Source organism: Rhea americana, unplaced genomic scaffold, assembly GCF_003343005.1.
Source record: "Rhea americana isolate MKP2758 unplaced genomic scaffold, rheAme1 scaffold_278, whole genome shotgun sequence".
Lineage (NCBI taxonomy): Eukaryota > Metazoa > Chordata > Aves > Rheiformes > Rheidae > Rhea > Rhea americana.
The window spans coordinates 360,218-377,173 of NW_028186399.1; the positions used below are offsets into that span (position 1 = coordinate 360,218).

At 45.0% G+C, this 16,956-nt stretch overlaps 1 protein-coding gene across 2 annotated transcripts in view; it reads left to right on the plus strand.

The window, feature by feature from the left end:
* Positions 1-16,956, plus strand: part of FBN3 (fibrillin 3) — a 109,824-nt gene that overhangs the window by 322 nt on the left and 92,546 nt on the right. For both annotated transcript variants that reach the window (XM_085308502.1, XM_085308501.1), the window contains exon 2: positions 2,550-2,852. In XM_085308502.1, the coding sequence (XP_085164628.1) occupies positions 2,683-2,852 (170 nt within the window). In that variant the 5' untranslated portion in view covers positions 2,550-2,682. The remainder of the gene's footprint in view (positions 1-2,549; positions 2,853-16,956) is intronic.

Here is a 16,956-nt window from a genome sequence, read left to right on the forward strand (position 1 = left end):
TTTTGTAATGTCTTTCCTGATCCCCTCCAAACTCGTAGATCAGTTTTAAATCTGATTCAGGGACTGATTCTCTCTCTGCTTTGTCAATGTATTTCTTACAAACAGTGTTTGATGGAATTTCTCTGAGCTGAAAATAATTTCTGAGTCTTTTTTTAAACTCGCTTCTGGTGGTGTAAATGACTTTTCCATACTCTCTTAGAAAGGCTCATGTTAGTGCTCTCGGAGTACGTGCCTGTGTATCGATCATTTGTCACGGTTCTAATTTCTCCGTGAGGAAATGGGTGCATCTGGAGCCTCTCCGGTTTAAATTTCTGCATGAAGACTGGAGAACGTCCCGAAGCGCAAAACTTTACGCTTTTTATGACCTCTTTTTACTCGTGCGTGCTACCTTGGGAGCTCTGGGAGCAGAGGAAACGCTCCCTTTTGTCTAGCTGAAGATAATCTCAGCCCCGTCTGCAGCAGACAGGCATGTGTAGCAAAGCAGCAGAGCCCGCAAGGCTGCAGGAAGGGCAGTTTCTTTGTCTCTGCCTCTGCTCCCAGCCCTGCCTTTTCCTCCCCACTCTGTCTTTCTCATTCACCGCATTTGAAATATTAGAGCCTGAAAAATGCATGCCCTCAAGATCTGAGAGATTCCCAGCTGGGACATTGCTCTGCAACTGTGAGGATCTGGGAGGATTTTTTTTTTTTTTCAGACACATTTTCTGCCTTGTCTGGGCTGATTTTGCCTGCTTTGGGGCTGGGCTGGAACTGGAAAGTGCTGCTGTGGTAAAGCAAGGGGGACAGTTAGGGGAGGCTCAGGGGCCCTGTCCCTCCCAGCAGGAACGGACTCAGAGTCTCTGCCTCTCTCAGAAGGAGCCGATATTTCCTTTCTGAGTGGMGAGGGGAGACCCATGAGGATTCGTCCTCGAAGGAGCAAACTGGGGGTTTTGAGGTGAGAGATGCTTTTCGACCCTCCCCCGCCCAGGAGAGCCGAGCGGAGGGTCCCCCAGCTCCGGAGGGATGGGGGTGGGCGGCGGAGCAGCCGAATGCTCATTTGCACATGCCAGTGTGGGGCTGGGAGATGTGGGGAATGGGAGGGGCCGCGGGGGCTGGCGGAGGAAAGGGAAGACGCAGGAGAAGGGGGTACGGTTTGGGGAGCAAGTTCTTCTGTGATCGGTTTTACAGTCTTTTTATCTGGCTTTCTCGTAGCCTCCGTGGTCTCCCACCCGGAGCCCAGCCTCACAGCCCTGCGTGCTCCTCGCATGCTTTTCCCAGTATTAGCACCCTCAGTCCAAGCCCCGGGGCTGTCTTACTCATCACAGATGGTCACCAAATCCTGAGGGCCTGAAGTCCCCTTCCTCCAGCGCTCCCATACTTGGGTCTGTATTGGGCCAGTACYTTTACCCTTGCTCAGGGCTATTCTGTCCTCTTGGCACCTAATAGCACAAGCTAAACCCCAGCTCCCCCCCTAAGCTCTGCCWCACTGCTTTCTACACAGTGGCCCACAGTAGAGTCCAAGGGCTGCCCACAGCTACCTGAAGACCTTCTCTCCTGTGTCTCTTCTTCTCTCCTTGGGAAAAAGAGAAGGGGTCATGTCTGTCTCCTCTCCAGAAAGGCTTCATGTTCATCACGGCTGATCTGCATGGACTTACTTAGGGCAGAAAGTCTCTAAAGCCTGAGGACCTGTGGTGTGATTTGGGCTAAAACCCCAGATTTGGTCCCTGCCCACCTATGGCCCAGCTCATAGGCTTTGTTGCTGGCCTGCAGCCCTGACACAGAGCAGGAGCACACTTTCTCTTGGAGAAGCGCTGGCTGCCTTGTGTTTACCCTGAAGTATACCCAGAACAGCAGGTGTGAGAGTCTTCCCTGCTGCTTCCTTTGGCCTGCTCTTAGCCCCATTTCTGCCCTTCACAGAGTCTTTGGACCCTGCACCCCTCTTCTATTCCATGGACTTTCATGCTCAGCTGCCTAGCCCAGCTCAAGGACTCTGTTCATACATCCCTCCCAGCAGGCTTCTTGCCTCTTCCCAGCAYTGGCACCCAAGTCCCTTTGATGTGCTATCAGCACCCCTTGTAACTGCTTTGCTCAGTCAGCAAGAGATACCAGGTATCTGAGGTCCATAAATAGGATCTGCTATTTCTTGAAGAGCTAATCTCCTCTTGCTTCGTAGCCCTGCATCTCATGTTGCCCTGCTGAACCCAGGTGCTATGCTGAAGTTAGTATGATAACCCACTACCATGGGGATACACCCTYGTTGGTCACTCTTTGCTTCTCAACCAAGTGAGCGAGACAAAGGATGCAAGGGCAGAATCATGACTTTTGGAGATCATCTGTTGGTTTCCAGYTTTTGGGAAAGGAAGTCTTTGGCAATGATGTGGTAGGGAAAGAGAGTGTGAGCATGTTGGCTGCATGCAAAAAGGAGCCAAACTCAGTGTGATTTTTATGACCTCACTGTATTAATTCTGGGGAGGGGCAGACTGGGATGAGCAATAATTTTAAAAATGTGCAAGCCCTTAAGAACACTTGTGTGTCTCTCTCTCTTTCTTTTTTCCCTCTATCTCTGCTTCTAGAAGGGGAACGGCAGGACGGCATCTTGGCACTTAGGGGCTGCTGCCAAAAACCATCCTCCACCAAGGCAGCAAGGACCCTCCAGCTGGAAGAAGCTTTCAGGGCAGCAAGGGGAATCAAGGAATCCGTGCCACCATGGGGGTATTATGGCTGGCAAGGTTCATGCTGGGATGTACAGCAGTTTTGTATGTGGAACAAGCCCAGGGTCAATATGAAGGGGACTTGCAGACAGACAGATTTGCAGGCTATGAGGAAAGACAGCCAGCAAACAGAGTGAGAAGAAGAGGCCAAGACACTTTACGAGGGTACGTTTAAAGTTCTTTTCTATTTTATGATGCAGAACTTGGGYTATTATCATAGCATATAGAGATATGCTTACAGAATTGGCTTTTATATCTTTTCCTTGAGCTCAAGTCGGAATCTGCTCTGCAGACCTAGGGTGGGAGGAAAGGTTATGCCACAGGAGACAGATAAGCAGTCAGAGAACCCAGATCTCCCATGAGAGTAGGGTTCTGCATACTGATATGTGCWGCTTTGGTCACTGGATCCCAGCACCTTAGAGCTCACCTCTGAGGTGTATGAAACTTCAGCATCCTGTCTGCTTGCAGAAGAATACTGGGCATTTACATGGAGTGATGGCTATGGTTGGGCTTTCTACCGTCACTACTAGGGACGCTGGTAACTCAGGGGTTTGGCCCTGTGGTCACCCTCAGCTCTCTGTTACCAGCTGAGGCTCAAGGCTATACTGAGAGTTTRTTGCCTCTGATGGCTGCCTTTGTATGATGGGCTAGGTCTGGAGGGGAGGTGGCTCTCTCTACTGTTTCTAATGGGCAAATGTSCATGTTGAGTTTCCTGCTGTGAATTAAAGTTGTGGTTGTGGCCTCACCCATAGACAAATGGGTGTGAGAGCTGGATATGTGAGGGGCTTCCACCCAAGGAGGGAGACAGAGCTCAGCTAGAGGAGCCTGCAGCTTGCGCTGCAGCTTAGCTGTGTTTTCATGCTCTCAGGATGGTCCCTGGCCCCAGCATCRGTTCTGGGTTATTTTAAGTCTGGCTGGCTGTAGTTCTTGGAAGGCGTTCCTGTGTCAGCGGGCAGAATCAGAGCAGAACGTGTTACACGCGCAAAGTCTGGGCTGAGCCAGAGTCCTCCAGAACTTGCCGGGGAATGCTTCTTGAATGGGATGGAGTGCCATGCATTCAACTCAGACAGTGTTGTGCAGTATTTGAACTGGATCTGAAACATAGATCCTGGCAATAGAGCTGCCAGGGGCAGGGCTGTCGGGCTGGCTGCATTTACTCTTGGAGTTCAAACGTGCATGGCCACTTGCTAGTGCTGTTGCAGATTCTGAAAAGATGGACAGTGACTGCTCTGTTGRGACTCAGTTTATTTAAAAAAGAGCTATCAAAAGCAGGTATTAGCTCACTCATGGGTAAGGGACCCCCTGTGTCTCCCACAGCATGACCCATAAGTACTTTGCCTGTGCTTCTCTCCGATATCTTTGAATGCATTCACCCCTGAGACAGAACATTTCAAATGTTTACGGCCGAAGGGGACGAGGGACATTTCTAGAACTCAGTGACRTAGGTGATCGGGTCATGTTTTCAAAAATGACTTAGCAGCTTAAATCCTTTTAGCTTTTGATGACTCTGAATTGTCCAAATACCAAGTACACTTTAAAAATGGAGCTTGAATTCCCAGGTTAGAAATGTTTCTGAAAACTTTGGTCTACTTTAAAGCCTCAGACATTAGGCAACATGTAAATAAAGCAATACCAAATTAGAGGTTGTGGAAGTTCCTGAAGGCCACACAGTAAGTTTGTGGTAGTGTCAGAATCCGGCCTGAAGTATCTGATTCCCAGTCTCCTGCTGAGAATTAAGGACCACACCACTACCTCTTTCATTTTCTGTTCTGCTTTCCTAAAACTGTCTGAAGCAATTGCTGTAGGCAGAAAGAAGACCCCACAGGGACAAGTGCAGGGGCTGTTTAAGGAAGTCTGTGCAACTGTAAATTAAGATGACTGAAGAATCATTGTTTCCTGGCTTTTGGGAGAGCAGTCTCGTTGCAAAGAATGGAATCACAGTGGGCAACACAGGGAAAGCTGGCGAATCACAGAGCGGTTGGAGCTTCTGCCCAAGGCACTTCCGTGCTCCGTGTCAAGTGACCCAAACTGTCTCCTAGGTTTTGTGTTCAAAACTCCCCTTCAGGATTTCTAGCCCTTCAGCAGCAGAGCTCTTTCAAATCTCTTTTACTAAACATTGATAAAACCTGTGAGATGAGAAATCTGTTGAAGAATTATGTTTTAAGAGACGTTTTACTGGGCTCAGAAAGCAGCTACAGAGGTCACCAGCTGCAATGTTGTAGTTGGTCCTGACAGTGATCTCCTGCAGAATCCTAGACCTGGTAATTTTAGGTTTGACTTACTCACAGACTAGCACTGCAGTAACAAAAGAAGCAAATGAACAGTGAGTTATCTTGATGCAATCTAAGTGTAAGTAAAGGTAGGTTTGTTTGTTTGATTTTTAACTGAGTCTTATTTTATAGTGTAGGCATGCAAGCGACTTATCCCAACTACCGTGAGTCCTCAAATCATCTGTTCAGTAACGCCACACCTCATCAGATACAGGCTTGAACTTCTAAACATGTTTATCCGTAGTGTTTATTTTAATAGTGTTTATGACACTGCTTCAAATACTGGCTTTGGAATCTGATTTCAAAGACCAACAACTTTTCAGAAAGATGCACTAGTTTCAATTTAACTTTCATATGGAATACCTTTAATGCTGAGTCTCACATGACAGGAATTTTAATAGATCTGAAACTAAAATGCAGAAAAGCTTAGCTGTTTATCATGGACTTGAACCGGTAATTTTCTGGTCTCAGCCTGAGGACTGTTTGGACTGCCACCCCCAGACATTTTTCTTGAATATCCAATGTTTTCTGTGAGAATGTTCAAGATTTTGTATACCAGTTCTGAATGGAAGGGAACAGAGAAACAGGTTTTGAGGATTCTCTGGCCACGTTTAATGACAAGGCAGGACAGAGTCCTATCTTCTACTCCTTTTCCTTGGTGAAAACCTTCCGCTCAGGGCTTTTGGACTGTTCCTAACCATGTCTTACATGTTCCTTGCAATCAGATTTTTACCAGTGCAAGTTTAAAAAAGTATTTTTCTTTCATACACTAAGCTTGATACCTTCTAAACTGCCAGATCTCAAAGCCTTTTACCATGTTAGTGTGCTGTTTGTAAATCATTTTGTTCATTGCAGAAATGTTTTTACTCCCAAAGTGGAATACAGAAAAGATTATACTATACAAACAGACAGGCGTACATGCATGAGACAATGTGGAGGAAAGCCACCTATCTTGATAAGCTAGATCCAGCTTTTGATCTACCATTTGTTTCTGTACGTGCCTCCTTTTCTCTTGAGTGAAACACATATTCTCCCCATCTCTGAATTGTGTTACATTGCAATTTGGACAAGGACATGGAATCCCACCTGGTATCTTCCCACCTAGAAAAGACTGGATGAGAGATTCTGCTGAACTGGAGGGCTGTGACTCAGATGTCCTTCCAATTCCTTCCAGCTTGCTACATGGGGAGGTTTCTACCAACTCTGGAAGAATCAAATATCCAAACATTTATTCAGTGCTCTTCTTCTCTTAAATATCTCCTACTTCTGAACACATAGCACAGCTTCCTGCAGTACAAATAACTCTGAGGGTTTCCCAGCAAAGCCTTGAGTAAGCTCAGGGCATCAGAGCTCATGTGTTATGAGAGCAGCACAAGATATTTGCTCTCTTCTGGTGACAAGTGACTTAATGTGAAGTCTTAGTCAATTAGTACTAACAGAAATACACAGAATCATTTAATGTCATAGAGCTCATGGTGAGAAACTGCTTTCTAGTAATTCTGTTGTGACCCACATGAGCTCTCCTTGCTGACCTGCAGGGTGAACTAGCTGTGTGAAAGGACTGCTGTAGACGACCTGGAGCAGTGAGTTCTGTTTGATAAAATAAGGCTTCAGCAATGCAGGAAGAAAGACTGTATATGTTTCTGTTGGAAAATGTCACTTGGAGCTCTGTTACCATCCCAGTCTCCATTAGGGAAAGACATGAAATAAATGCAAAACAAATAAGCCTGTGATTCACCAATGCCATTACAAATAACAACTATTGAAGTAATACAGAGTGATATATCACAGCCAAAGCAATGATTTAATCTGTCCTTAAACCCATTAAAATAGAGACAATTTAAAGTGACTGTCTTCTGAAAGGAACAACACTGACAAATCCATTTATGCAGCAAGATTTGAATGGGATTATTAGTTTAATGAACTATTGAACAGTTTCCAAGAGCAAGAATGTGTTTAACAAAGGGAAAGAGAAGATGATTAGTCTGCAGCCAGCTGAGCTGTGTGCTGGCAATATGATTTCCTGTAGGTTCATGGCTGCCTGTTTTTTCAAGTTAGAAAAAAGGCTCAGCTATAGCCTGAGGTTAAACACAGTGAATTATGTCAAGCCCATTATTTATGAAATGGCCACTGCAATTGAGAAGATGGATGACGAGAGGCTGTTTGGGGATGAAAGGTGTTTATCATACGCTTTCAATCTCTCTGACTTACACAAGAGATGAAAATACATCTAAATGAATTGTTGGGAATCAGGAATATGGGGAGCTCACAAGCTGCTCTGCTGTAGACTTCTGCTGTCTTCTTGTTTCCACCTCCGTGCTGGATAAGGGAGAGGAGTGGCACAGGGAGACTGCAAAAGAGTGGCACAGGAGGAGCTGCTGGAACGTAGATAGAGGCTCCATTGACACCTAAGCCTGGAGGTTCAGATGCAGCGGAAAGAAAAAAGACACAGACTGTGATTCTGGGCCACATGGCACCAGTTTTAAACTGGAGCTGACACTGTGGTGAGGTTTAATGGTAGAGGAAGGTTGGATGTAGCAGAGACCAGCTTTACAACATTATCAGTTCACTCTGAGATGTGCACAGAGAGCAGATGAATTCCAGCAGCATTTTAGACAGAGTCAGTCCCCGACATTTGCAGTTCCACAGACATCTTAGTACAAGAATTATTAGCTCTCCTCCACTTTCTTGTCCCTGGGTAATGGATCCTTAACCCACACTGCTCACTCCTTTGTGTGAGGGTTGGCGTCAGCCTGGATTGCTTTCCCGACCTGGATTGCTGCCTGGATACTTGTGGAGAGGATGGTGCAGCACTGGAGCGAGCAGCTTGGTGTGGGAAGAGGACAGGGCTGTTCTTTTCAGAGGCTAAACCAGTTTGCATTGGCCCAAAGTCCTTGTAGAACGAGAGCACAGTGAAACCACAGCCATGTCCCTTAAGACTCATGGTGCTTGCTGCTCACGTAAGTGAATGTTATTAACCTTCTTGATTTTACTGTAAAAAAAAATCAATCCCTAGCATGTGTWTTTCCATACACAAGTGCTCTACTTGAAAAAGACCAAGTTTATTTAGGAACAACAGCAATTGTAATTTTCTCTGCACAGTGACTTTTATTTTGTCAGAAATATGTGCTTTCAAGATGAGCTGTTGGCCCCAGCAGTACTGTCACTGTCTGATATGTCACAATTCAGGGCCTAATTCTGCTCCTGCTAAGTTTAAAGACAATATTTTGATTGACTTCAAAATTCTTTATTAAAAAGAATAAGTCTGAAATAGTAGTCAGCAAATGTGTTGTGCAGTGTTACCAGCTCYGCTGCTACTGTAAGTCTAGTGAGAGGTATTGATTTCCTCAAAGCCCTCGAGTCAGACGCCTTTAAAATGCAGGAGAAGCTCAGCTTTCATGCCCTGTAAAGAAATCATTTGCTTGACCGTGAAGGTGTAGAAAACCACCTTGAAAACACACATTTACACAAAAAGTAACAGTGGGCTCCAGTACTTATTAAAAATTGTTGCCCTGAATTGGCTATGCTGCTGGTGGTTGCCCACATGTCAGATACCATTTCTCTCATGAGACTCTCCATCTTCAGCAGGTGGCCTTGGGAAGCCCATCTCCCYTTAGAAACAACGAGGAAGATTATGTCAGGGAAAAGCATGGACAAACTCCAGCAAAGTTTTCTTCCCTTCTCCCACCACATTCCTGCCCTGGGAGGAACAYTGGGATTCATGCTCCAAGGCTCGTTAAAATGAGTACACATCAGCTGCACAGCAGTCCAGTAAAGGTGCAATCTGAGCGTCTTTTAGTTTGACCAGTTCCCTCTTGAGCACATTACGGCTCTTTCCAGGCCCACGTACACCACACATGTAAACCTTGATGTTTAGTTGTAAAGCCAGCGATCAAATACTACAAACCTAACAACAGCAGGAACAAAATGAAGGCGATAGATGGAGACTTCTGATTTGAACTCCTGTTCCTAGATTTTCCTAGTGTCTTGATTTATGTTGTGAAATAGTTGATCTTGGACTTCTGAGCTGGTTTCTCTTGTTATTGCTAGGAAACATGAAGGCAGGTATTGGCATGGCAAACAATTATGCAGCCTAGAAGATATAGCGGTTTTGTTTGAAAGCTTTAAGAACTGTTTTTTTGATTTATTTAAGGATTTAAGGAGGAAAAAGGATAGAAGAATTGATATTGATGCTTTCCAAATGAAACTGTTGTGTAGTTCCTGGAAATCAGTTGCATTTGTAATCTAAGTCTTCTCTATAATTCCTTGCTGATGTATAGGATTTAAACTTAATTTTACACAGATAAGTCTTTTCCTACCATTATTCATACAAAATATATGAAGATCAAAATAAAGGGAAAAAAAAAAGAGCTGTTGAGAAATGAAAGATGTATAAGAAAAGATTTTATGGACACTCATTGTTAAAAAAGGTTGCAGACATTATTGGGCTTGAACTCAGCACTAGCCAAAGCGGATGGTCAAAGCAGGAGGTCATATGAGAGATGCATACATGCAGGCAAGGTGATATGAGCCTGGGCTGCAGGTGTGATGATGCCTTATACTGGGGATCCACAGGGACCTGATGTGACTTCCCCTTGGTTGTAGTCTCTCTTGCCCCATGACTTGTCATGAAAACAATACATTTTAATTCTTTTTCATTTCATTTCTTTCCTTTTCTTCTTTGCTTTTGTCTTTTGACCCTTTAGGAGTCATATATATATAAAGGTGTAAAACTATTTTCTACTTCCAAAAGACACTTGTCACATACTCTGTCTTTTCTTTGCCCTTTCCAGAGGACAACAGCAGCTGAACAGCCTCTCTGCCTTTCCTTTTCTCTACAGTACTCTTGGAATCTCCTGGTTCCTCATCCTCCTGCAATCATTTCTGAGTAGCATAATGAGCAGTTGGYCCTGAGTTGCAATAATTCCCTATTCCAGAACTGTGTGACCACACTGTCACTTCAAGGGTATCTCCACTTTGKTTGCTAGAGACTATATGTCGTAAGCTTCAAAATCAGATGCTTGAAAGTCTTAGCTGTCTTTGAGGATCTAATATCAAGGTCCTCTGAGTCCCAGCTACTCAGTCTGAACTATCAGCAGGTTTGGGCCCAAGCAGAGACCAGGCCTACGTTGCTAGGCAGACAAGATGAGACATATGCTCAGTAATGTTCCCACGGTTTGCTCAGGAAGCTGCGTGCCACTTTGAGTGCTGCACACCATGTTAATCCCTGGGCCTGGAGAGCGGCTGCAATTGACCTCCAAGAAGCCAGGAAAAGTAAAGGGTYTCCAACAGAAATATAGAAGATATCATAAATAAGGCATTTTGGTGAGATCAGAGAAAAACGTGTCTACTGTCACACCTAGATCAGAAGCCTCTGTTTGAGTATGTCTGACATGGGGGGGGTCACTAACCTGCCTCCTCTGGCTCTGCATGTCCATGTAAGAGGTACCACCCTGGGGCAGCTTCCATGCCTTTCATGACTGTGCTAGACAAACCATGAAGCAGGGCCATCCTGGAATGGTCTTTAGGGTTTGTTGGTTAACCCTCCCAAGAGTACCCAACCCTTTCAGACCTCAGTGAAACAGTGCCTACCTCAGTTCAGGTATTACTGAGGGTCTAAGGAAAGTGATTCACTGCTCAGCTCAGCAAGCAATTTCAGGATGTGAATACTTATGTACTGCCAATCTCACCCAACAGAGTATCTCTTGCCAATTTTAAGGTATGTGGTTTTACTCGTGTTAACAGAAAGCTGGCATCACTGCATCTTTAAAAACAAATTCTTAGAACCAAAAATAAATTGAAATCCCTGGGACTTGAATGCATTTCTAAAAGCTAAACATAAGCTAGGCTGCTTTGCAGAACAAGAGTAGGATTTCTCAAGCAGGAGAAATTAAGTACTTCCTTTGCAGGACTGAATCAATATCCTCACATTAAAACACAGGCTTGCCTGGTGTATTGCTCCCTCTGCATATTTATTTCTGATAGGAACAGCTGGCTTCTCTGGCAGTATTGCTCTACTTTCTCATTTGCAAACTACTTCTCAAAATGTATCCACTCCATGAACACGCATAGCCCTGGGGAAGTATACAGTGAAAGTACACACAGCACAGTCCTAGGCTTATAAAACAGATAAATCACTCTAAGAAACACTGGCTTCTGCTGTACATTTTAGGAAYTGGATGAGTCAAGGACTAAGAGGACACAGATATGCTTCCCTTTAGGCTAAGGATCCAAAAGTCATATTCAAAAATATCACTATCACTATCGCATTTGTCACTATTTATTGTCCCCTTAGTAAACTCTACTGAGGCCAAGGGTGACAGAAACCTGTCATGGGGCTCCCCATTTATTGTGAGAAATCATCCCTGAGGCCTAGCAAAGAACCTCTAAGGCCAAAAACAAAAATAAACTTGAATCATAGGAAAAGTTCCAAGCTTTGATGGAGAGGCAGAGCTATCTTCCCTGGAAAAGTCACATSAGTTGTACAAGACTAGAAAATGTAGTGTTCGTATTTATACAAACTCATCTTATTTGGCTCTTTGCACAGGCATGAATTTCACTGTAAGAGAACAAGCTGCAASAGCAAATAATCTAATAAGATCTTCCACATCTCATCCTTAAAATAGCTCTTGTGTGGCTAGCAGATGGCCTTCTTTCTGTAATATCAAATTAGAAATTCTCACTAGCCTGGAATTAGATGAATTGTCACCAGGTTGATGAATTTACAGCAATATTTGTGCTGATGGCCATTCATAAAACTGAACAAGGAGAAGTACACCAATAATTGGCCAGATGATGATTTGATTTCCTCATTAAATATTTCTTTTACATTTCTCTCAAGATACTCGTAATATACAAAGAGGAGAAAGGAAAATTAGAAGGAAATTTGAGAAGATAGAGCAAGCTTAATGGGCTCCTAAAATTAAAGATTGTGTTCAAGCACAAGAAGTTGTATTTAGCACTATTTCAACTGAGTGTGCCAGGAATGGTGTAATTGTAGATTACACTTCCCATGGGGTAAGAGTGAGTTATGGAAACTAAACACCCAACTGCAGGTGTAAGAGCACATCCAGTGCTCAGTGGGGAGGAACAGGATATTTGCAAGTTGGGGTGAATCACAGCTTCCTGCCTTGCAGCAGAATCCACTGGGGGAAAAAAATGCTTCTGGAATTTGGCTTTGGATGTCACAGCCAGACAGATGAGGGTGGGAAATGTCTTGGGAATCTCTTGCTCACCTAGCTCAATCCTGCTAGAGATGCAGGACATTTGCTCAGATAGCAAATCCTGGCTGGACTCTCTTAGCTCAGGCTTCCTTTYCCATTGAACAGAGAAGATCTCAGAAAGGCAGCAGTGCTCAGGAGACAGTAACAGCACCAAGAACGTGGTTCCACATAACGGGAAGAAGCTTTACGCTGTATCAAGGAGAGGGATTAACATGGGCTGTGAGAGGTAAGGGAGAGGTCCCCATGCTCAGGCRGCACCTTGCTAGCACAACTGTGAAGAACCCTACATTTTCTAGGCAGACTCAAAGAAAACAACAAACTAGAGAGAAGTGTCTGCTGGGCCACTGAGTTTGCAGCAGGGCAAAATAGTTCTAGGGCCACAGCTCAGAGATGGGGACTAGGAAAGCTCAGTTGCTTGACAAGGGGCCTCACTTGGTGAGGAAAGTGGGAAATTGGCCTGTAGTGAAGAACTGTAGTGAAATCTTCCAGAACGAAAACAAGCCGAATCCCCTGGTAAAATATTCATTTATCCAGGTTGAAGTCATTTTCCCAGTGGTCAGCAAGTTCTGCTCAGCTTAGTGGAAGGGTTTGGGGCTTTTCCTCCCAGTGTGAGTATATTTTGGAACTCTTCAAGCCATTCTTAGTTCCTTCCTTCTGCATGTTTACAGAGCAGGAGAGRACGCGCTGCTTTTAAAGGGAGAATRTGGTTYATGACTTGACCTTGGAAAGATGAATACATAAGACTCTGTTTCTTTGGTCACATTGACTGTGGAGAATAATCTCTGTTCATCTTAATCTTAAATCTATATCMTGCTATTTGGGATGATCTGAACTCTCCACCTTACAGAGTTCCCTTTTAGGACTATTTCAAAATGCTGATACAGCACCAAGCGACAGATAGCAGATTATGGAGACTAACACAGACAGACTGATTCCAAGCTCTCTTGTGAAGGTCCTGCGGCCGGAAGAGGTTAGAGAGCATGGGAAGTCATCTCCAGGTGGATGGATGTACCTCTGAAGCAAAGCGGAAAGTGATTAAGTTCAAATATGCTTATGGCAGACTAGGTTCTACTTTAATTTTACAGTGGTCATGCTGGAGGGGGTCATTACCTGTGCAGTTACACTCTTGGAAATGAGAGAAGCATCACGCTCTGCAGTTCTCTGGGTGGGCAGCCAGGATTGATCCAATGCCCACGGTGACAATACTGGCAGTGCAATGGTCAGTAAGTGAGGAGAAGGCAACAAGACTTTTGCATCACTCACACTGGTGTGTAAATTGTCATTCACTTGCCTAGGAAGAGGATAAGGCCAGTGAGGAGGAGAACATGTGAGTGGCCAGGGAGCAATTCCTGTGCAGAGCAGAGCATTTCTGAGAATTATCCCAGCCCTGGCCAGCAATTTTCATTCACATCTATCTTTCTCTAATTTAAGGAATGGAAATACCACTTCTGAAGGCTAGTGACAGCTGAGGCATATTGATTACCCATAGCAGGGGAGACACATCCTGTGCTGCTGTGCCTGCTCTCTGGAAATGCACATTACATGGGGTCAGGACTTCATTGGCTGCAGGCCTTGCTGAAGGGCAGGATGAGTGCTGCTTGCAGGACACAAAGCAGCCCTTTAGTGACTATGCAGAGCTCTTAGAAGAAGGGTTGCAGGTTTGGAGAATTCATTCTAGCTGRATGTTCTTCCTCCCACAGCTGCAGGAATGGGCAAAGATCTGCATGCATACACACGTGATGAGGACACATTGGTGGGCAAGCAGGAACCTTASACCCCATTCAGGGTGAATTTACCTAACTTTCCTCTAACACCTGGGTCTGTGAGGCGTCCTCAACCCGAGTGCCCTGCACCAGATACTGCGCATCCACTGTGCTCCCTGCCCTTCTCTACCGTTAACAACGGCTACAATTCTGCTGGTGTCACACCAGGCATCTGGCAATAATTGGCATGACCGAGCCCTTTTCAGCTGCTTGCTCAGCTAGCAGGCGACAGTTCACTGCCCGAGGCTGGCTTTCTCCTAACAGGCTCCTAACAGGAAGAGGCTGCTGCAGCCACAGCCAGACAACACTCGTGTTCTGTTCCTRCCAGCCCCCCACCCCCTCCCGAAGCTTGGGGGTAATCTTGCAGTGTGGCCTGTCTCCTGGTCCTTGCTCATGCCTCTGAGTCTAGGCATGGCTTCCTTTGCTTATAGTACATAGTTAATAATCAAATTCCAGAAGCATTTTTCTTTTACTAATAGCACATTGCTAATAGTCCTTTGGCACAGCACATGGCCCTGGCTCTTCTCTGCCGGAGTGTTTTCTCTTGGCATCTCAGTGTTTCAGGTGCACTTACTGTCAGCAGACAGGATTTGGTGCCGTCAACTGAAATGAATGCTTTCTTTGTCCCTGATTATCTTTGTAATTCTACTGCTTTTTTAAAGCAGAGAAAGAAGATGCTGTGGCCAGCATTGCTCTCTCCTGCGTCCTTTCTTGGAATCATTCTTTCGGACATACTCAGCTTTCATTAAAATGCTTCTCATCAGCAGCTGAGCTCTTTCAGCCTTTTCCTAGGCTCCACAAAAGGTGATAAAGGAATGTCTTCATATTGGAAGGTTCACTTTGGTATCGGCTGAACCATATAGGAGGATCAGTAGTGCAATCTTTTACCAGAAAGTGTTGGTAGAAAGGACTAGCACAAAGATGTCAAGTCTTATCTGAATGGCTTTCTAACAGCCACAGGGAAAGCTATATGGGCATTAGCACTGACTCAGTAGTCCTCTCCAGGACTCCATCATGTCTGGGTGAGCAGTCCCTTGCTACTTCTGGCTACCAAGGAATCAAAGCTGTGTTTCATCTTGCTGATGAGAACATGTTTCCAGCTTGTTTTTCCCAGGATTGAGAAAACTCATATTCACTTTAAAAAGGATTTGTGTCACAGCTTTGCTGAAGAGGTTATTTTTCATAGCAAACAGTGTTCTCCCTGTTGAGGTCTCTGGAATCTAATTTCATTCTCCTTTTTAGTCATTTCTGTGACACAGTTAATTTCAACCCATTTGAAATGGATTCTCCCCATGTTTTGTTTTGAAAATCTGYTAATTTTTAGCATATACTGATAAAGGTTGAATCTTGGAGGAACACTTGTGATCTTCTAGTTTAGCCTGCTGTGTTAAAGGGTGCCCAGGATCCCTCTCSCTGGATCCATGCACAGAGCTTGATTAAATCCTTCACTAAATGTGTTTTAGAGAGAGCTCTCATCTCCACCTCTCCACCTTTGCACATTTGGTACTTGCCACCACAGTTAAAAATACATACTTCATTATCGATTTCATTCAACTTCCTCTTTGCTCTTAGTCTGTCAGATTGATGCCAGATACCCCTTCCTTCACTGATTTTGACCAAAATCCTCTTAGCCTTTTTAAACAAAATGATTAGATAATATTCTTTGATCTTCAACTAGGCCTGAAGTAACCCGAGGCCAGGGTGTGAAGATCATTACTGTCAGACCTGTGCATCCAATAACACAAGAAGAATCTAGATCTGGCACCAGTTTAGGATGTCGTTTCTGTTGGCTTACCCAGATCACACAGCAGAGAGACTGTATGGGCTTTAAGATCACATACTAATACCTGCCCCAGCTGAAGTTAATATGGTGCTAATACAGATACTTAACCCAGGATAATGTCTGATAATGTAAAGTTAGCTTGTCAGAACTTGTCAGAACAAATCTGAGCTGGCAGACTAAATGAGTATTTGAGTTGTGCATCAGCTATTGACAACATTTTAAATCCAGTACGCGGATCCCTCGAGCCTTTATGGTATTGTCAAACCACAGTCGGAGATAGAATAAATTAAGGACCAGGCAGCTCTGTGCAGCCACAGCTACTCTAACTCAGGCACTGGGACTCGGCTCTGATAGCATAGCCCATCTCCTGCCCTGTCCCGCAGACTGTAATACGTCCCGACAGCTACGTTTGCAGGTTTGGTGAAGGAAGCTCCATATGGCATTGGGCAAATGCAGCACACGTAGAAAATAAATTGCCACATTTATCCTTAAGGTTTGCTCTCAGTCCGGCTCAGTGGTTTTGTAATTACTGCAAACTCTGCCTATTTCCCCTTTCCCTGGGACTATTTTCTATTAGTTTCTTTTCACTTTGGGAAGACACACCTGCAGCATACCTGCTGCACCTCTGCTTTGTGTCTGCTGCACATCTGCTTCACATCTGTTGCATGTCTGCTGCACTTCTGCTGTGTTCCCGCTGTGTCTGCTGTGCATCTGCTGTGCCTTTGCTGCRTGAGCACTGCATGTCTCCTGTGTGACTGCAGTACATCTCCCGTGTTTCTTTTGTCCGCTATGCATCCACAGCATATCTGCTGGGTCSCTGCTGGGTCCCTGCTTCACGGCTCCTCTGGGTTTGCTCCGTGTATGTTGCATATGTTCTTCATATTGCRTGACTGCTCTGCGTCCCTGTGCACTTGCTGCAGCTGTGCAAAGGTGTATCATGTGCATTCCCAGGTGACTGACTGGGGGGTGTGGTGCTGCCTCTTCCAGCAGGGACAAGAATGTCCTGCCCCAAAGCACTACAAGTTCTTGCCAAGATGTGGACTGGAGCCTCTCAAAGGAGCCTGATAGAGTGCTTCTGAGATTAGCTATTGGGCTCRGGTGCACAGACATCGCAGCACCCTCTGCCTTCCCTCTCCTCTGTCTCACCAGGCCAGATTCTCACAACCTCCTCCAGGGATGCAGCAGGGCAAGAAGGCTGAGAGCAAGAACTTGGCAGCCAGAACAGAAAAA